At 37.1% G+C, this 20,824-nt stretch overlaps 4 protein-coding genes across 4 annotated transcripts; 2 read left to right on the top strand and 2 right to left on the bottom strand.

Moving 5' to 3' along the window:
* Window positions 239–3,611, bottom strand: LOC109714830 (la-related protein 6C-like). The gene is made up of 11 exons (XM_020239539.1): window positions 3,488–3,611; window positions 3,004–3,362; window positions 2,417–2,498; window positions 2,176–2,270; window positions 1,969–2,040; window positions 1,790–1,869; window positions 1,627–1,708; window positions 1,437–1,484; window positions 1,294–1,362; window positions 994–1,113; window positions 239–647 (listed from the first exon to the last, which is right to left on the bottom strand). The coding sequence occupies exons 1-11, from the start codon at window positions 3,609–3,611 to the stop codon at window positions 375–377; spliced, it is 1,404 nt and encodes a 467-aa protein (XP_020095128.1). The 3' UTR covers window positions 239–374.
* On the bottom strand, window positions 4,565–10,639 carry LOC109715324 (microtubule-associated protein TORTIFOLIA1-like). The gene is made up of 6 exons (XM_020240273.1): window positions 9,602–10,639; window positions 8,364–8,555; window positions 8,081–8,168; window positions 7,260–7,921; window positions 5,888–6,748; window positions 4,565–4,978 (listed from the first exon to the last, which is right to left on the bottom strand). Exons 1-6 carry the CDS (start codon window positions 10,442–10,444, stop codon window positions 4,784–4,786), a joined length of 2,841 nt encoding a protein of 946 aa, XP_020095862.1. The 5' UTR covers window positions 10,445–10,639; the 3' UTR covers window positions 4,565–4,783.
* LOC109715064 lies at window positions 13,242–14,928 on the top strand. The gene is made up of 2 exons (XM_020239853.1): window positions 13,242–13,710; window positions 14,177–14,928. The coding sequence occupies exon 2, from the start codon at window positions 14,268–14,270 to the stop codon at window positions 14,742–14,744; it is 477 nt and encodes a 158-aa protein (XP_020095442.1). The 5' UTR covers window positions 13,242–13,710; window positions 14,177–14,267; the 3' UTR covers window positions 14,745–14,928.
* Window positions 15,461–17,813, top strand: LOC109714751 (protein LHCP TRANSLOCATION DEFECT). The gene is made up of 2 exons (XM_020239451.1): window positions 15,461–15,957; window positions 17,324–17,813. Exons 1-2 carry the CDS (start codon window positions 15,658–15,660, stop codon window positions 17,579–17,581), a joined length of 558 nt encoding a protein of 185 aa, XP_020095040.1. The 5' UTR covers window positions 15,461–15,657; the 3' UTR covers window positions 17,582–17,813.

The raw sequence follows: 20,824 nt of genomic DNA on the forward strand, positions 1-20,824 counted from the left end.
GGATATACGGATTAATTTTATGTTAGGAATATATAGATTATTTGTGAAATTTAGAAGGATATATCGGTATTTAATTCATGTCTCAACAAATTGTTCTTTTGTTAATTTTTTTATACTAAAATTTAAAAAGGTTGACTCAATTCTAGGATGAACTACTATAGGATTCCATCTATTTTGAGTTACATACTTAGTATTTTTTTAAAAAATTATAAATAGAAATATAACAATAGAACTCATCACAAATATTAATAAGAATAATTGAACAACAATGACAAGAAATACCGAACTTTAGAAAGTAAAGAAACATAATGCATGTTGGAGAATTAAAAATAATTGACGAATACTTCTTGCCCCAATAACAAGAATACCAACAATCACAGCTGAGCAGGAGAAGCAAGAACAGCCGACGGTAGTTGTAAGCATCCTAATAGCGACGTAAGTGGCTTCCCTCGCCCCAGAGTAAACCCACGTGTGCCATCCGGCATTCGTGGACCTTGTTTGGTGCTCGGAGATTCGGGAAGGCCGTAGTTTGGCGATTGTGGGGACTGTGATAGCACGCCACGACCATTGATATTTTGAGGTGGTACCTGCATCTTCATCCTGCCTCTCCCCCATGCTTTCTTCATGCCATACTGGTTTTCTTCATTCTATCAAGTTATTTTCAATAATATAGAATTTTTTAGTATGCATGCTGTCCTACAAAATCTTCAATTACCTATGAACTTTTATATTATTGAATATTTTTAAAATGCTTTTCTACAAAATCTTCTATTATGTATAAACCCTTATATTAAATTAAAAACTCATTTGATTTAGGAGAAAACAAGTTTAGGAAGGGTGTAAGTAAAAAATTCTTTGCAGTCAATTTCAACCAAAAAAAAAAAGCTTGGATATATAAGCAAAGTTATAAGTTTGCAGCGGAATATATGTGTATGTGTGGATTGCTCTAAGTTCTATTTATTGATATAAAGTTATTAAGAAAAAATTACTTACACTTTGATCAAGCAAATTGTCAATTGCTGTAGATGATTGAGATGGTGGTGACTTTTCGTCTTCGGAATTTATATCGAAATGATCGTACTCAGGCCTTCTGCTTCTTATTACCGATCTTGGCTGTAAAAGTTTTCAAAGAATTACCGATCTTGGCTGTAAAAGTTCTCAAAAAAGTCTTTATATTGCGAGATAGATTAATCAAATTGAATAGTTTACTAGTTTGTAGTGGTAATAGTATAGAGCCCAAAAGTTGAAAGTTGAATGTAATATAAAATCAGCAATTTTTTTTTTTTAATTTACCGAGCGTCTGAGCATCGTGCGGACACGGAGACCTTTTCGCCAATTCCTTTCGTCATTTAGCTTCTCGACCTGTCCAAGCGATTAATTTAATGAAAAAAATAAACTCTAAAAAAAATATTTTTTCATTCAATTAGTTAACTTACTGCTTTATCAGCTTGATCAGTTGTCTCATACTCCACAAATGCATGCACCTTCACCAAAATGAAGTTAGATTTTCATGAAATGTGATGTGTATTAAATACAAATGAAAAAAGCGAAAGAAGGCCATATGCGAGATGGAGACGAGGTCCAGGAATTCACAAATTTCGAAACCATAAAAGATCTAGCGAGTACCTTGTTGCTTATTAGCACATCACTATTTGAAGACCTCGCAGAATTGGGTTCCGGTGGGTGGCATATTCGGATGTTCTTCACTCTGTTTAATGGGCGAACGATTATTCTTTTCCTTTAAATTTGATCATATTAGAATAAAAAGTTTAAGGTTCAATAATTTCACCTCCCTATGGCACCAAATATCTTTTCCAGATTCTGACGAGAGTAATCCTCAGGCAGATTCTCCACGATGACAGTACGGGACTGCAGGAAATAGGCGAAATTTCAAGCAACAATAAGTTTTTTTTCCAAATTTCGGATAACAAAAATCTCTATAAACTAAATAACTTTATTAATTTGAACCTGCAATTCCTCTTTATCCCTTTCGGTAAAAAGCTGCTTGCGCTTAATCTTCTTACCGTCTTCACTAACAAGCTGCAAATGATGCGATGATTAAGCAAAAACTCGGAAAAGATTCAGAGATAAGATGAAATTATACACCTCTGTTAAACAATTACATTGTATTTCTGGTACAGAAGATTATAAGATGGAGATAGAGGAATCACTTACAAGCTTCGTTGAGGTCCGAAGTGCTTTAACAAGCATATGATTGCTCGCGCCAAGCGACTTTATTTTCTTCCAAGATGCAATAACAGACATTGGCACTGTCACGAAAAAAAAGAAGTCATAATCAATCTATAGAGAGTAATTAAATCTCCGAATGATACTTCTTAAAGCAATTTTTTTTGTTCTGCTCATTGAATCACTAAAGTCGAACTCGAATTTGGTATTACATATGTTTTTCCCTCACCATAGCCATCAGGATCTTTGTTCATAATCTTCATTAAGAAATCATTTGCAACCAAGTTTGTGTCACTGAATTGATACTCCACCTGGAGAACAAACTCATGCATATTAGGCCATACTACAACAAAAGGCGCCGAATTCGCAATGCGAGAGAAGACACAAAATGAAGTGATGAAAAAAATAAAAACATTTTTTTAAAAAAAAAACTCAGTTTTAAGAATTATGTGACGCTGATAGATTCAGCAAAATGCTTACTTCTTGTACGTTTCTTATGAAGTAATTACAAAACAACTTTAGCTTATATATACTTTATTGTATTGGCTTAAATGGGCCAGCATCCTGTCCCGTAACGGAATGCTAGGGTGGGTAGAGTCACGTTCGAAATAGAGTGATGCTCGGTTAGGCCGAGCCAAGTTCGAAGCGGCGTGAGACTGGTTGAGCCGAGTCACAATCGAGATCTGTGAACGCTGTGTTTGTACGCTTTAAGCGAATTAGTTGCGTATTCTTAATAGCTCGAGCTTTTGGAATTAATGTTGGCGTGATATATTCGATCAAAAAATATAGTAAAAATCGAACGGTCTCGAAACGAACCTGCTTGACGATCTTCTGAACGATGTCGGCACTGCTCTTGAACTGCGCGGGATTGATCTTGGCGTGGAAATCGGGCGCGAAGAGAATCGGATCATGATCGGCAAAGTAGACCCAGTCAGGCGCGACCGCAGCCCCGGCCCCACCGGGGGGGAACTGGAGGTAGGGGTAGAAGTAACCGGTGCTCAGCGGCATTCCCGGAGAAGCCGACGATGATCGGGGCACGAACTCGGGCGCGTTCACGTTGAGCTTGAACTTGTTGCCTCTCCCGTTTGCCTCACTATCCTCTTTGTTGAACCCAGTGGTGTTGTCATTGTTGTTGTTATCACTGTTGCTGCTGTTGTTAACCTTCTCTTCTTCCTCTAAGTTCAACTATTTCTCTCTCTCTCTCTCTCTCTATCTTTCTCTCTCTTTATATATTCTCTCTCTATAATGATAATATAATAATATTGTGAGGGGGTTGTGTGGTGGGAGTGATTCTTGGAACTGTTCTTCTTTTCCTTTCTCTTCTCTCGCTCTCGCAGTTGATACTCCAGCTTTCGCGCCAACAATCCCTCGCTCCCGCGCAGACCAACTCCACCGTTGGGAGATTGGGCTTTGACCGAGGGCATTCTCGTAATTTTCAACCCAAACTCCCTCCGTCTCCCGCGTTCATACACACACACACACCAGAGTTTTCCCCTTTTGCCTCTTTTTTTAAAAAAAAAACAATTATTGAATGAAACTAGATAATCACCGCATTTATTATCCCGGAGAAAATATGATTAATTCGAGTTTAAAAAAAAAAAAAATTGGTACGTGTGTTGATACTTGTGAAGCTTTTGAACTCGTGAACTATTAATTTTACTACTAAAATTTTCAGTTTTTTTTATAGTTTCAGTACATTTCCATCATATTGATTTATATATAATATAATTTTTTGATGAAAACATTTTAAGCTGGTGAGAGCCGAGAGGTACTGAATAAAAAATAAGGACAATACTTGCGCGAAATTTGAACTTTCAAAACACGTGCATCATGGTGTAGTACTTTCAGATTAGGTGCAATTATATATATATAAGTTTAACCTAAATTTTAAATAATTTATTATAAGAAAGTTATTCATGATTGGAGGAATAATGGGCTTAGAGAAGAAATCACAATTTTGCTTTAGAAAAAAAGGGGATCGAGAATTACAATGAGCAATACCTGTCCTTCCAATCTCTCAAAAAAAAAAAAACCTGTCCTTCCAATATGAAATCTCATGATGACCAAATAAAACTTGAGCTAATCATCTACTAAATGAATAAAGCGGATAACGTTCTACCTTTCTCTCAAAAAAAAAAAAAAAAAAAAAAACTTGAGCTAATCTCTGAAGCATGAAAGAACCAATCCATGATGATTTATGCTAATTCAGCTCAAACTGTGTCAATAAAATTAGTAGCCAAAGTGAGATAACTTTCCCACATAACCCAAAATTCCACTTCATTTACGTCTGATTTCCTCCCCCCCCCCTCTTTTCCAGATTTACCCAGTTTTTGCATTTCAAAAAGGAGACACAGATTTGAGGTGGATCATTCAACAGTTTAGAAGAGAAATCAAAAAGTTCTGAAGAATGGTCATAATAACGCATATTTCCCACACATCGGCAGTCCACGGATTCACAACTACCCTTTCGATTTCATTACATGTGGTAATATCTGCTCCCCAAGAACCAAGCAAACCAAAAAAGAGAAACAAGAACAACAACAAAAAAACTGAGTTAATTAACAACTGACACGGTATTAGATAGATCGCAAAGATCTTAATTGATAAGCTTTTGTAAATTGATTCCCCATGATGAGGCTAATTGTGTCATTATCTGCTCCGGTGTTGCCCCTTCCCAATCTTCCGGCAATTCAACCGCAGAAGCTTCATGAAGGCTCAACAGTATCTCTCTCTTTCCTTCGATGGGAATTCCGAGTAAGTCGCTGCCGTTTTCCACAACTAAATCGGTCAACTGCAAGAACAAGCCTATAATCGTTAAAGAATGTTAAAGGCGTGCAAAATGTTATGCATATGAGTAATATATATCAATAGGAAGGTAGATGAGTCTACACGTAGATTTATCAAGTACAACGTATCCGACATGAGAGAAGCATCACAAATATACTTACTGTAATACCACTACCCTTTATAGTGACTGCTCTCTGCGACATATACTTCCACCAAATTGATTTTCGATTTGTTTTCATAAATGACCACATGATAAACTGCTACTTAAATGATTTCTAATTAATTTTGAATCATATGGGAGTCCTTTTTTACTTCTCCGTACTTAACGGTGAGCCTCAGAAATGTATAATTCAATAATGGCCTTTAACATTAAATAGAACTGGTTCCCAGGCATTGTGCTTGTTCACCCTATGTTCATAACTCTTGCTCAAAGTTTGATGGCATGACTATTAATGATTGACATCTCATACAACTTGGAGCATCAATATTGTTCTTAGATATTGGTACCCGCATATTGTCTCCAAACAATGGGGCCCTAGTGTAACTGTTCCCATTTATCAGCCAATTTGGCAGCTCAAAACATCTGGCCGAACCCATTATCCACCATTACATTCCTACATTGCGTAGGTGTTTGCAGAGAATGGAAATTCCATTCGATTGGGAAAGTTTCATGTCTTACCTCTCAATACACAAAATGACATATTGTATTCCTGTCATTAAACTAAATGTTTTATGCTTTTGTGGCAACAGACATTCAAAAAGATATTATATCAAAAAGTTGAACCATCCTAAATATTATATCCAACCGCCAGTTCAATATACTTGCATCAAAACATAATAAATTTTCAGGATATACAAGGAAGAAAGAGGTAACCAGGACATGTCATATGCTACTATATAATAAGACGTTTACCTGCTGAAGCCAAGTCAAAGCTATATCAAAGAAACTCTCTTCAAGAAGAAACTGCCCTGCTGCATGTAAAACTTCATTGGCAACATCACTAGAAAGCTGATCAATAACAGGACCAGTTTGCTCCATCAACTTCACAAGCAGCATAGCATCGCCACCCGAAAGAATCTCAGCATATGCTGAATCCACATCACCAACATGAAGCGAGTCCATCGCACGGGTCCACATTGCCCAAAGTGGGCCCCTCTCCTGACCTAGATTATTATCATCGGTCAAAGCTTCTCCGTCCAGTTCAGGGATAGCCGCCCGTGTCGAAACCCTAGAATTCCCGTTATCTTCACCAGCCACTCTGATGGCTTCCAGTGTGGCCTCATCCTTCGAGGCTTGCCATGCACTTCTTGCTGATGGGCCCTCACCAAGCCGAAACGGCCCTTGTCCCTTATCCCATGCTCGCCTGTTGCTTATTATATCACCATCTCGTTCAGTTCTCGGGATAGCAGCACCCAAACCTCTTCTTGAACTCATGGCTCCATTTCTTGAACCAGAATATGAATAAGAATCCCATGCTTCGGATTCTGATCTCCAAGAAGGATCTCTTCCTCTAATACCATCTGGAGAGAGAAATCTCTCTGCAAATCCAAGCCGTCCGTCACCACCCCGCCCGAATTTTGAGCTAGAGTACTCATGAAAACCGTTGTACTTGCTTGAAGATCTACCTGGAGGTGATTCAAAACCCATGAGTAAGTTACTTCTCCTTCCAGATGATAGAGTTAGATCCCTCGCCATCTCCTCAACGATTCTCTCAAGACCACGCACTCTGTTTTCTAGCGTAACCATGCTATCATGAGAACCTCCCATAAAATCCTGAGAGTACACGAAGCAAAAGGAGAGAAAGGAATAGTTAGTATAGCTAATGACGTGAACGGATGCACATACGACAATCTTAATTTAGGCATAAGAAAGATTACTCCTTTTACAGAGTACAGATTACAGATGATGAGATACATCTCTGTTTCTCCAGCAAACTCAATAAATGAAAATTCTATATATTGTTTAGATGCTGAAAAGTTGAGGAATTTCAAAATTCAGATGTTGACTTAGTAATATCACAGGAAGATTCGTCTCACATTGTCAAAAGAAGAGTCTTAACTATTCCAGTCACAAGTACGGACGGCAAGGTTAAACCTCAATTAGTTCTTACTAACAACATTACTCAAGTATGTCAAAACTAAAAGCTAGTTTAGTCCAAAAAAGGCGACAAGCTAGCCAAAAGAAAGAACAATTTGCATACACTCTTAGCGACCTTCAGCAGTACAAAATTACCCCACGTATTATTGGCAATATAAGAAATTTGTTAGTTCTATTTTAAACTAACCTGCAACATGTTCATCAGACTTGTTTGCTGCCTCTCTAATTGTGATAACTGCCTTTGAATGGCCAACCAATTTGCCTGGCCATCCGATCTAGAAATATTTAAACGTCCACTTGAAGAATCCCTCTGATTAGTTTCATTTTTATCATCAACATCACCCATCCTCGCTTTCAAGTCTCTACCCCTGAATCCTCTTTGTTCCGTCCACTTATCCCGAGAATAATCATCTGCAATTTGCATCTTATTAAAGAATCTTTTCTCGGAACTCTGGTTATTGGCAACTTGACTCTGATTCAAATCACGGTCCATGGATCCATCTTGATTTTCTTGAACCTTATAATCTCTATCTGGTTCATCGCCACCTTGTGTTTGAAGATACTTACGAGGTACCACCACTTCAACAGCTAGGTCATTTGTCCTTGTTTCAAGATTTTGAAAGAACTCGGGATTTAACTCCTTATCGGTTAAAGAAGGGACCTTTTTCTTCAACAAAACAGCTGCCTTTTCTGATATGTTGGCGCCTTTTCCTTTAGGTGCAGAATCACTAGTTGTGGGTGGAGAAGCAGGGGATGCATCTTTCACAAATTCTGATTTTTTAGTGCTGGCATTTGGTCTATTGGAATCTAATCTCTCTTCATTATCAGCTGATTCACTACTTTTGCCATCTGCAGAATAATATATAGATCTAAAGTTAGCTAAAGGGGGGGGGGGAGATGCCAAAAATAGGGCCCGGAAAATATATATTTCACCAAAAAATTTAGTCCAGAAAGTTTAAACCCCGAATTTCAGTCCAAAATTAGCCCCAGCTACAGAAAAAGAATCACCTTTTGGGTCTTCAGAGGTTGCATCTTCTCCTGTACTCTTTTTCCATAACTGCAGTGCCTCTGCCATGCTATCCCTAACAGGCTTCACCTAGAAAAAAGGAAAAAAAAAAAAAAGAAGAGAAAGAAATAAAAATGAAGCAAGCAATCTAACAGTATACATCTAGAAATGATACACAAAGCAATGGCAAAAGTTCTAACCTACCATGATTTCAAATAAGTTACAATAAAATTACAAATATATCTACAACTAATCTTTGAAAGAAGTGAAATGCAAAAGAGTTACCTTATCAAAACGGCATGATTCAAGGCTAGTTATTATAGAGGTGGCCCCATCTCCGACTAAATGACTCGAATGAGAAGACAAGATGCACAGTGTATCAGCGGCAGCCTTTCGAGTAGCCCAATCACTGCTCTCAAGACACTCACGGATGTTCTGCAGCACCTGTTGCATGTTCTGAGGACTTATTGCTCCTACCTGAAACATATTTGAATCTGTCAAATATAGAATAAATACATGTTTCAACAGTACCTTAGCTTTTAGAGAAAATGGTTGTTTCACATAGTGGTAGATCAAGAGGCCTGGTCTTGAGTTTGAATCTTTCCAAACTCCTAGTCTCCAATGCCCTCCCATTTACAAACCGTGTAGGGGTTTGTGTCTAAATCTGTTCATACAAGGGGGGTGTTAAATAGAAGTAAAATACAACATTCTCCAGCTGCTGAAGCTTTTAGAGAAAAACAATGTCTTTCGCAATAACAAGCTTTAAGCTTGTGCACTGTACAAGGCATAAAGGGAAGCGAAAGACATAAACGGGCACAAAAAGAGATATGAAACTGGGAGAGAATGATAGCTATGGTATAAAGAGGTATGAATATGAGGACTTGATAGTTATACTCGAAGTATTTTTGTAGTTTACCCTGAGAAGATAAATTTAGTTGAAATCAAACACTTCAGGGACTAGAAACAAGATATTTGGAACCTTACAGACGAAAACTGAAAACTTATCCAACTATGATCCATTATCTGACAACCAAACGACATGTAGACTCGTTTAGTCGTTTTCATGATCAATATCTTATTATATAAGTGATGTCGATCATCGCTTGCTAATCTCATATAAAGAGTTTCAATTACCATAGAGCAAATGAATTTTGACAACTTTGTGAGACAATGGAGAACCCATCAAAGATTTAGACAAGGCCAAACTCAGTTCCACGATGTCATAAGAGATAATATATCAGTAAGCTCACTAAAAATCTCAATTAGAAGTCAATGCCTCATAAATCCAAAAAACAAACAGTGTCAGGAAAGAATAAAAAGGACAAAGATGATTAGTTTCATACTGTACATTTTGATTTAAAAATAAGAGAAATGTATATCAGATCTAAATTACTTCAATGTGGCAATTCTCTTATAAATGTGGAAAAAGATCTGCAATTTCAGTACACTAAATCTGAATAAATCCAAAAGAAGGAATGGTGAAACCCTAATTAAGAGAGAGAGAGAGAGAGAGAGAGCAAAACCTGAGCCAAGCTGGAGACGACGGAGAGCAAGGCCCCCTTAGCGAGGAAGCTCTGCGCACTCAGCATCTTACAGATCCGCGGGCACAGCTTCGCGAACAGCGCCCCCGCGCCGGCCCCTGCTGACGCCCCCGCGCCGGCCCCTGCTGACGCCTCCGCGGCCTCCGGATTCGCGCATTCCACCACCTTGGCGAGGCATGCGGCAGCCCCCGCCTGCGCCGCCTTGTTCTGCTCCCCCATGGCCTCGAACAGTGGCTTCACGAACAGCGCCACCACCGACGAGGAGGAGGAGGAGGAGGAGGACCCGGCGCCGGCGCCGCCGCCCCCCTCTGCTGCGGCGGCGAGGGGGCGGAGGTAGATGGCGGAGAGGGCGCCCGCGGAGTCGCGGCACGCGTCGCGGACGGAGGAGTCGGAGGCGGGGTCCTTGAGGCGGCGCACGAGGTGGGCGACGATCTTGGGGAGGTGCGCGGCGGCGGCGTCGGGGTGGGCGGCGCAGAGCGCGGCGACGAGGCGGAGCGACTCGCGGCGCACGGCGACCGGGGGCGGGGGCGGGGCCGGGGGCTCGTGGGTGAGGGAGCCGAGGAGCATGGGGACCCCGTCGGAGGGGAGGGTGCGGATGATGCGCTCGAGCTCGTCAATGGCGATCTGCTGCGTGTCCCGATCCGAGAGCTTGGACAGTGCGGCGAGGACCTTGGATTTGAGCTCAACCATGGCGAGATGGGTGGACAGAGAGGAGGACGAAGAGGATGAGGAGGAGGGTTTGGGGGATGGGGAGGGGAGGGATTGGGATTGGGAAGAGGGGGATTTGGAGAGCTTCGAGGAGGGTTTGTAGAGCGAAGTAGCCATTCTCTCACTATGTATGGTGGCAAAATTAGGGGAAAAAATGGGATTTTTTAGCACATTTAGGGGGAAATGGGGGTGCGATTTGGAAGAGAATGGAGGAGGAGGAGAACGATGAGGAGAGAGAGAGAGAGAGTGGGGAAGTGAACCAAAATGGAGTAGAAAACAAGTATCGTTGAGAAGAGTCCCACACAGTGAGGTGAGAAGTTAAAACAAGGAAGGAGAAAGAGATTTTTTTTTTTTTTTTTCAACCTCTAAACTATATTATTTTTTCGCTGTATAAAAAGGAGGATGATGGGTTAATAGAATGTATTTACTGTACATTACAGAGGTGCATTACAAAGATTAAACGTAATTGGACCAAAATTGAAGTTTACCTAAGTTTTTTCTTCTATTTAACTTAAATTAACTAAACTTTTTATTTTAGAAATTATGCAACACGACAACTCGATATTTCTGATTTGTCCAACTCGTAAAAATTCGTCTGCTCTAAATCGACTGATGTAATCGTATCCAATCAAATCCAAATTCAAATTATTTAGATTCCACGACTAATAATAAATCGAGCTATGAAATTAAAAGCTATTGGCTCAAATAATATTACAAATTTAAAGATGAGAGATTCAAACTCAACTCAAATACGATTGGGAGAAATCGTTTCCTTTTTTTTTTTTTTTTTTTTGAGAAATGAAATCGTTTCCTTCATATTGAATAAATGTGATCCTTGTATATGGTTTCAAAAAGCATTTGGCTTATGGTTCAGGAATTTTCTGATTGGTTAAAACAGTTGGGATAAATAAATTAAATTAAATGAAATAATGACATTTCAAAGGAAAGAACAAATTATGGAGTGCCATGTGTTGTTCTTTTTTCGTAATAAATAAAAAAATGACCTTTAACCTATACTCTTTTTTTTATTTGAGCTTTTCTACTCAAACTAAATTTTATTTAAAATTTAATGGCTTATTATTAGCTGTTAGTTGTTTATTGTCTTGAATGTATTTATTTAAAGTGATTAAAATTATTAAATTTTGTACTATTCTCATGAATTTGATAAAATTTTTAATTTATCTGACAAACATTACTTAATTGCAAAAATTAAAAGTTGATAGATTTTCGGTCAAAAAAATTAAAGTTGAGAAGCCAATTCAGATTCCATACATTTTTGGGTTTTTTTTCCCCTCTTCTCCAATTGGGAATAATTCTTAATTAAACTATGTTTTAGATTGTAAAAAGAATTTAAAGTAAAATAGACCAAACCTTTCTTCAACTGTAGCCCCCTTCCAAATAGATATCTAAATTTTAAATATTTTAATTTTATTATTTGATTTCATGATATTTTTGTACATATGTTTCTAAACCTTAAAACTTTTGATAATAATGTATATATTGCTTGCTCTCATTAGTGACATAATATTCTCCATCTACTACTTAACTAATTAAGAAACATAGCTGGATATTTTTGTTTTTTTCTCCGCAAGTCATTTTCTTGCAAAACATTAGTATTATTATCCACGAGCTAGGTTACGTTACACCTAATAAAATGGTTTTTTTTTTTTTGAGAAAAAGGTAGCGTGCTATCCGCTTCATTCATTGAAAAGATGAATTAGGCCATAGGGGTGAGACAACCAGGACCTCTAAGAGGTGGGAAAAGAAAAAAAAAAAGAAAAAAGAAAAAAAAAAAAGAAGAAAACTATATCTCATGAAAGTGTCGATTAGCCAAAAGTAGATGTTTCCAAAAATTTGACAACTGTTTAACCTTGCGAACTGCTATCAGGGGGTCCAGCTGGATCATTCTAAAGATCGTATTATTTCTGCTCTCTCAGATGATCCACCAACAGGCTGCTAGTTCCGGAGAAAACTTAGATTATGAGTTATTTTATTCTTCTTTGTCGGATCTCCTCTAAATCTATCATTTAAAACGGTGTTTGATAAAAAACAAAACTTTCATATTGAAAGGGACGTGTAATACATAAATGCGGAATGAATCACACAACTCTTCAGATTATCTCAACGAAAACTCGCTTGAGGAGCTAAGAGAGGTTAGCCCGTCATTGTAGCTGCATGGTTTGATTGTTCTGGGACAGCTAGAATTGTCCTCTCTCGACTCTCTAGGAGCGGGTAACGCGTCCCAAATCCTTAAATATGTAATCAAACCCCGACGAACTAATCTTGATTTTGAGGCATTTTACCAAGTTTTAGATTGTGACCCAAAACATATATGAATTTACGACATGAAACTACAGAAAAGGATAATTAGAACCGACTCTGATGTCATGTTGATTCAAAGCATCGAACTAATAGAAAGCGATCAATGATTTGCTTCAGCATAGACCGTAATTCAATTAATTGGATTCACATGCTTTGATATCGTCATGTGTCATACAAATCATATTGAAGGTCTCATTTACCTAACTTTTGGTATTGCCAATCTAATCTCAAGTAATATTTGAATTGGGATCACCTGACCCTGTGTGAAAGGTACCGACTAACTGGCCTAAGCAGTGGCGGCAACATGGAGTTGATGTTGAAAGCGCAACGTAGAATTACATCTCTCGCAGCTAGACATACAAGCATGTTTAGATCTTAGAATGTATGTATAAAGTAGAGGGCCCAGTGTCCTTACTGGGGACCTCAATAAGAGCCTGTGACCTAATCACCTCAAATGCTTAAACATCTTCAAATCTCCGTATACTATTATCATTTCCATAAATAAATGATATTTCGCACAAGGCATGTGCTTAAGATGCAAATTGCTTTCAAAGCAGTTCATAACCAAAATGTCTAAAAGAGCTTAAACAACAGTATCAAATGTAATGGATCCAAAGCTACATAAGAAATGCTAGAAAATTTTGAAGCTTCTACTTCGACAAGAAAAAGAAAATGAATTTTGATTCTGTAAAATGAAAAATACCAAGTGGGTGCTTCTACTTTTGTTGTACACACTTCCTCATAAAGTATGTATTTTTTGAAATTCCATTCAAATAATAGATAACGCAGTGTAAAATACTCTCAACTTAGAAATTCGAGAAGTAAAGTAAAATTTATAAAAAGTGCAGGGACTTTGATAATAATAATAATATACCCTTCTTAATTCTTATTATTGCATAATTATAAGTCAACTGAACAGGACGCCTCGGATCCGCTTTTTTTTTTTTTTTCCCCCCCATTTTTCCTGCTATTTTCTTCTAATTTCTCCTCCTTAATTACCTCTTTTAACTTGATTTGCAAAGAGCAGTTTCTGCGAGCAAGAACAAATGGATCATTAATGGGTACGTCTCAAATTCCTCAATTGAAATTCTTTTCAAGTTTTTTATTTTTTTTTAATGTGAACTGGTTCCTAATTTCTCCGGGATTTGTAAAATTTATATCCCTATGTGTAAATTGGGCAAATGGGTTCTTCTGTTTGATTGTTTCATTGTTGCTTTTTCTCTCATCTGATGCATTAAACAGATTTCTTCTGAAATTTTTTTTTCCTTTTTTCTTCTGCTTCTTCCAAGAGATGTTCTTTGGCAAATAGTTTTCTCTAAATCATTCTTTTTTTTGCTTTCTCAATATTATAATAAACTTCTAGCAATTTTTATAAAAAAACTGAAAACTACAGATACCATTTATGTTGAATAGTGCTAAATTCATTGAACTGGTATTTGCACAATCTAGAGTTTTTGTACACTTTTCTGGTGAAATATATGCATCTTAACTAACAATTAACATACTTTTCTTTCTCTTGAATCACAGCTCGTTTGGCTGAGAAGTAATACTCTTGAGATAAATTCTCTTCTCGCGGTTCCCAGTACCGATCATCAAAAGAGAAAAAAAAAAAGGATAAATGCTTCGTGCCGACGAAGAACTCATGAATGCCGATGAAGGCTCTATTGAAGTCGGCACCACCGGCACAATAGGCTCTCTCATTTCAAGGGAGTTAGACACCGTTAAACACCCTCCGTTCTCGCGAAAAAAGCACCAAACAAGCCCTATTTTAGTACACTATAGTGCTATTTCTAAGAAGCCAATCAAAAAGCAAACCCCACAAAATGATTTTAGCAGCAGCAGCAGCAGCAGCAGCAACAGCAATAGCAGTAGTAACAATAACCATAAACCTCGGAGAAGTGTTCGATGCGACGGGAGCCAAGTTCCGATACTGCGCGTGGATGAGATATATGCAGAAAGGAATTCGAATGTAGATGTCGGGGGGAGCAAACAGCGAGTTTACGCTGTCGAAATGGTGGATGTAAAATGCGACAATCTCTTTATCAGACGGCATAGAAAGATCGGCTTTGCGAAGCTCTCCGGTTCGATTGTGTAGTGATGAGAATTGGATGAAATTGGATGAAAAGAAGCTCTTTTTTCTTTTTCTTTTTTTTCTGCTCTGTTGGAATGGAATTTGTTGTCTCTTGTGATTTTTTGATGGATTTAGCGAAGATGGTATATATGTGAGGTAATGTGATTGTTTGAATGCTTTGAAAAAGATGATTTTATTTTATACATAATTGTGAAAGAGTGCAAATAAGGTCTTATAGTAATTTTGTGCATCAAGATTCGAATTTTGTAGAGCAGGTTGAGAGTTTGATTTTAAGATGAGATTTGTCGGCTTTGAGTTCTATTAAATTGGAAATTTTGACAAAAATATTGGCGATGCAGTCAAATTAATGATTTTTGTTATTTTTTAGCAAATAAAACTAGAACAATCAACAGTGAGTTCTATCAAATTTAACCAAAATTTTAAACTAAAAAATGGAAAATAAAGTAAGAGAGTATTAGATTAAAAAATAATAATAATATTATACAGTTGAGGGACCGATGTCCGAATGAGTAATAGTCAAAGGGTTTAGTGTATATTTTTACCCAAAAGCACTCGAACAACCAGTGAGAAATAGTCACTTAACTTTGTTGTACAAATTTCCTACACCCGAGTTCGTAGAGGACCTTAGTCCTTATCCGGTATGAGTAAAATCCAATTTTTATCCAAAACGATTGAACGGGCAAAATCCCGAATCCGCTTTAAAACGGGAATAACTGTCCGTTATTCTCTCCCGCGTTATTCCTTAATCCTATTCCAAATACCTCTTATTCCGCATCTAAATCGATTCGAAATCGAAGCCCCGGATAGATCCAAACAAAAATCCCACCTTTAACTCCTCCTCCCCACTCCACCACTGCGATACAGAGTTAGAGAGAGAGAGAGATTGAGAGCGAGGAGAACGAATCCAGTCCCATCCATGGCGTCGATTCCTTGCTCCATCCAACTCCTGATCCCACCCACTTCGTCTTCTTCTTCTTCGACGAATTCGTCTTCATCTTCGTCGAACAAGCTGAGATCCCCGTTCCTCGCGGCGAGGAGGAGATTGGGGTGGTTCGGGGGGAACAGGGTGGCCGCGAAGGTGCGCGGCGGCGGCGGCGGAGGAGGGCGCGGGGCCACGTGCTGGTTCCGGTTCGGGAACAGGGGGGTCGACGCCGAGGGCGCGGGGATCTACGGGAGCCAGTCCCGGGACGATTTCGACCGCGACGATGTGGAGCAGGTGATTCCTTTTCTTCAATTTTCTTTTTTTTTTTTTTCATTGCTTCTGAATTTTGGCTCTCCTGAGAATTTTGGTGGTTCCTTTCATCGTTTCTGTTTAAGTGTTTGTTGAATTGCCTGAGTAAAAACTGCGTTTTTCTTGCTCATCATTGTAGGCATTAAGAGATTGGATTCCAAAAAAAATTAACTTTGCTCACAATTTTGGCATAGTAGGTAGCTAAGAGGAGAATTTTAATTAAAGGTTGTGTATTTGCGAAGTGTGGGACAATCGCTCAATACTCCTTCGAAGGTGCCCATAACATTATTGCTTCATCATCCTCGTTTGCTCCCACACATGTGCGCACACACATGGACAAGCCCGTGCCCACATTTCGCATGCAACACACACGTGTGTCAGCTTGTTCTATTGATTCTCTCTGAGTTGAAATAATTTAAAACTAATACAGCCTCAATTTTGTTGACTTTTAGATATCCTACGGGAGCATTAATTTAGTGTTGTTCAAACTTTATAAAGCTTCCAAAAATTTTCCCAAGTTTGCTGCTGTAGAGTTTCTTCTATCCATGTAAGCTAATAACACGAATCGTATTCTTCCTTTCACTTTGTTTTTATAGGATTAGGAGATTGATCGGAGCACTAATAATTCGTTTTCAGCCTTACACAAGTGTACTCAAGTTTGTCTATCATTATGCATAGTTTGTCTATGCTTGTAGTCTATCCCTCTTTTTGGAAAAGGAATTTTATTCATTTTGATTATTGTTGCCCAAAAACAGAGAATTTCGTCATTTGAAGTTACACAATGTTCTCTTTCCATTTTAATTTATGTTAATTGTAAACTTGCCATTCTTTCCTTTTAACAAATGTACGTGATTATAGAGTATCTTTCAAGCCTTTTTTTTTTATCACATATCAAAAAACCTATTACTCTTTCGTTAACTATAAAGAAATGAGGTTAAAAGTATCATGCCGTGGGTAATTTATCTCAGGTTATGGCTCAAAAGTTATTATAAAGATTAATTTTATCAACATTTTCAAATCAATTGTCATCATTTTCATATGATCTATTGTAAAGTTATGAAAACTTACTCATGTAGATGAATGAGCTAGCCTATTATTTAGAATTGTTCACTTGGTTTTTAATTTGTATATAATTACTAATTTACAAGATACTACTCTCTTATTCCTTCACAAGTCTTTATTTGTCGCTAAAACTAGCATTCTACATTCAAATTTCCTAGAAAAGAATTCCGACTGTGTTTTTTCACTAAAAAAAAATATTCTAGTTAATTTCTTAATTATAATTTTTTATGCTCATTGAAAAATATCTGATATTTGTAGTTTTCTTCAATTGTTCATCAATCTTTGGCAGTATTTCAATTATATGGGAATGCTTGCTGTCGAAGGCTCATACGATAAGATGGAAGCTCTTTTAAACCAAAACATTCACCCCGTTGATATCCTACTCATGTTGGCGGCGTCTGAAGGTGACAAACCGAAGATTGAGGAATTATTGAGGGCCGGTGCGAAGTACGATGTTAAAGATGCAGATGGAAGGACGGCATTGGATAGAGTGGCTAACGATGAGATCAAGGAGCTTATCCTTGGGTTTTCAGTTAGAAAAGTTTGATTGGAAGAAGCCACTTTTCGAATGATCTCTTTGATCTTTTTTTTGTATGTTTTTTTTTTTTCTTTTTTTGTTTTGCTGCGGTAGAACACTAGTTGATGTATATCTTATTTTGTTGTTGGTAGTTTATATGTTGAATTGCTGCTACTAATTTCCTTATAAGCATTGGCTATTCAGTGACTCTGTTCTCATCTTTGAACTGTTTCGATTGTCGGAAAAGAATTGCAAGGTGTAATGTTAAGGATTTACATGGAATGGTGCCTGTGATAGAGCAATGGCGGACCCAATGAGATCAAGAAGTTCGTCATAGCATAATATGAAAAGCCATTTGTAAAACTGCTACGGCAACTATTTGATCCTCTGTGCTATTGGAGAAATAGTTGTTGCAGATCTTTTCTTGTTAGTGGTTTAGTATTTTGCTGAATCATAAGCTACTGGTTTCTCGTGTATTCCTACTTGTTTAAGAACTATCGCATAAATATGCAAGTAACATGTCATTCTAGCTCGCGGCCATTTTGCTGGAAAGATAGAACTTCAGCAAGTTGTCAATTTGCTGAATAATATTATCAAAGAGGATATTATACTACGCAGAATATCTTTTGAACTGGAACCAACTTGATAGGTTCAGTGATGAGAAAAAGAAATTTTAGTTTTTGCTTTCTCACAACCCCTATACTCCAGGATTTTATGGCCATTTGGACTGCACTGATCTTATAGTCGATTTTAGAAACCCAAGGCCACCATATTTTCTACCTCAAAACTTCTAAAGTTTGAAGAGAGACGGTCAGAGGTAGTTTTATTGGAGCCAATATGTGTCCTAGGCCAGCCATGGGTGATGGGTTCGATATTTGTAACAGGATTAACATGTTTTTTGTGAGATTTTCGCATGAAAAAAATTAACCTGTTTTGCATGAAATATCCCAGTAATATCGGTGTCTTTGGCATGAACAGAATTAACATGTTTTTCATGAGACACGCCGATCATATTAGTGTCTTTCTCATGAAGAAAATTAACATATTTTGCATGGTACACACCAATGACATTTGTCTTTGGTGTGAACAGAATTAACATGTTTATCGTAGGACACATCAATAATATTGGTGTCTTTGGTGTGAACAGGATTAACATGTTTATCGTGCAGCACACCAATATTATGAATTAAGCTAGAATACTTTAATAAGCACCAGCACACCAATATTATGAATTGAGGTAAAATACTTTTATAAGTACCAACTCCTCCGTGCTTTTAAGTTTCTAGCCCTTGGATCTACTCATTGATTATTAATAACCTTTGGAACAAATACTATTCCACCTACCACCACCTATCACCATCATCTCAATCTCACATCTCTCCATTCAATAATTAAAAACTCAAAAGCACAACCTTTATAGTACTTTTGAGAGTATTCTAGCTCAACTTTATTATATCATGCCAAACCATGATAAACAACCCAAGACAAATATACTAAAAAATTAGTTGCAATCCTACAATAATCCTATCCAAAGCTTTTCTTTTTCTATAAGTTTTATCACATTTCTTTTTTTTTTTCACTAAAAATTAGAAAGGAGTTGGCAAAAGTTAGTATTATTGAAGGAAGAGGTGTAGAGGTTATAATTCTTTTTTAATGATAAACTTAACATTTTTTTATAGAAATTAGGAAATACTATATTTGCATATTAATTAAAGACGACAATCAAATCCCCAAACAGCGTACAAAAAACTCAACTTACCTTCGTTATAAAAAAAATCTATAGGAACAGAATCAGTGTTGTTAGGTACTACATCATGCTATTTTTTTTTGAGAGAAAGATAGCATACTACTCGCTTCGTTTATTTCATTTAGAAATAAATTAGTGGATCATCATGCTATTTTTTTTTTAAAGAACCGTTTTTCAGGCTGAGTCATGTACCATACTATTAAAAAATGTGCGGTTAGAATGATATGGACCCCCTAAGGTTGAATAGGCAGTTGGTTGAATAGTATAATCTAACGGATAAAAATAATTAAAGGATTAATCTAACAGTAGAAAACTTGATAGCACCAAGTATTTGGTGTTATCGATAGCATAGCACCATCGTAGTTTATGGAAGGATTCTCTAAATCTCCGGTTCACTGCAATCAAAGCTTCAAAAAGTTGAAGGAGAGGTTGACCTCAAATTCTCGTCTTGCCGATTGCGGAGGACTTTCGTAGAATTATAAGCAAAACTATTCTAACATAGTTCCATATTACACTCCAAGTTTCCTTGTGATCCACATTTTTACACTTATCTTGTCATTTTTCTAAAAAAAAAAAAATTTAAAAGAGGTTTTATTAATCCTTGGACCATGTAGCAGTGCGCCCGTAGCATTTTTCTTAAAACAAGGGCTCAAATTAACCAAAGAAGGAAGCTAATCATGTATAGAGCTTATAAAATAGATTTATTTTAAAATTCAAAATGTATTTTTTATAAAATAATGCCTAAAGATTTCTAATCGAGATATTTTGAAACTTGAAAAGTCTATTCATATCTGTAGTTTTCCGAACTCCAATTGTATTCAAATTCATTTTGGTCAAATATAATTATGAAATCCATTATTTATTTGTTATTCGTATTCAAATTTGTATTCGTGTATTAAATATAATAGGAATATGGTATTGTTAAATATCCTAGCACATTTGATTATTTTCGCCCTTACTGTAAGAAAATGTAAATTTACACTTTACCCATCCAAGTCATTTTTATCACACTAGTCCTCTCATTAAAATACTAAAATCAATGTAGAGAAAAACCCAACAGAAAAGAACAAATGATTTGTGCTAGAGAACAAGGAGACCTCTCATTAAAATACTAAAATTAATGTAGAGAAAAACCCAACAGAAAAGAACAAATGATTTGTGCTAGAGAACAAGGAGAATTTAGTGTGTTTTGATTTGAAAAATCTGGGACTTGGAATAGGAATCAAAATGAATCACTCCTATTGTGTGTCAAGAGGAGAATTTCAAGCTGAGCTGAAAATACGTAAGTCTCCCATTAGTGATGAGGTGATACTAATTAAGATGTTCTGCATGGAAAAAAGTTACAAGAAAACTTATACTATTTTCTCAAAAAAAAGAAAAGAAAACTTATACTAGGGTCAGAGAAGGTGAAAAGAAGTTATCAAAAAAATAAAGAATCAGAGAGAAGAGAAAAAAAGAAGATGATGAAGTTACACTATTTTAAAGGAACGTTGCATGGTTTAAAAAGAAACTTATACTATTTGAGA

The sequence above is a fragment of the Ananas comosus genome, linkage group 9 (assembly GCF_001540865.1).
Source record: "Ananas comosus cultivar F153 linkage group 9, ASM154086v1, whole genome shotgun sequence".
Classification (NCBI taxonomy): domain Eukaryota; kingdom Viridiplantae; phylum Streptophyta; class Magnoliopsida; order Poales; family Bromeliaceae; genus Ananas; species Ananas comosus.

Coding starts and splice junctions, on each gene's coding strand:
- LOC109714830 (XM_020239539.1), bottom strand. CDS start 3,611: ATGCCCTCGGTCAAAGCCCAATCTCCCAACGGTGGAGTTGGTCTGCGC. Junction 2,041..2,175: donor TTCGGACCTCAACGAAGCTT/GTAAGTGATTCC, acceptor CATCATTTGCAG/CTTGTTAGTGAAGACGGTAA. Junction 1,114..1,293: donor GCACGATGCTCAGACGCTCG/GTAAATTAAAAA, acceptor AAACTTTTACAG/CCAAGATCGGTAATAAGAAG.
- LOC109715064 (XM_020239853.1), top strand. CDS start 14,268: ATGCTTCGTGCCGACGAAGAACTCATGAATGCCGATGAAGGCTCTATT.
- LOC109714751 (XM_020239451.1), top strand. CDS start 15,658: ATGGCGTCGATTCCTTGCTCCATCCAACTCCTGATCCCACCCACTTCG. Junction 15,958..17,323: donor ACCGCGACGATGTGGAGCAG/GTGATTCCTTTT, acceptor AATCTTTGGCAG/TATTTCAATTATATGGGAAT.
- LOC109715324 (XM_020240273.1), bottom strand. CDS start 10,444: ATGGCTACTTCGCTCTACAAACCCTCCTCGAAGCTCTCCAAATCCCCC. Junction 8,556..9,601: donor TCGTCTCCAGCTTGGCTCAG/GTTTTGCTCTCT, acceptor AATATGTTTCAG/GTAGGAGCAATAAGTCCTCA. Junction 8,169..8,363: donor AATCATGCCGTTTTGATAAG/GTAACTCTTTTG, acceptor CCTTTTTTCTAG/GTGAAGCCTGTTAGGGATAG.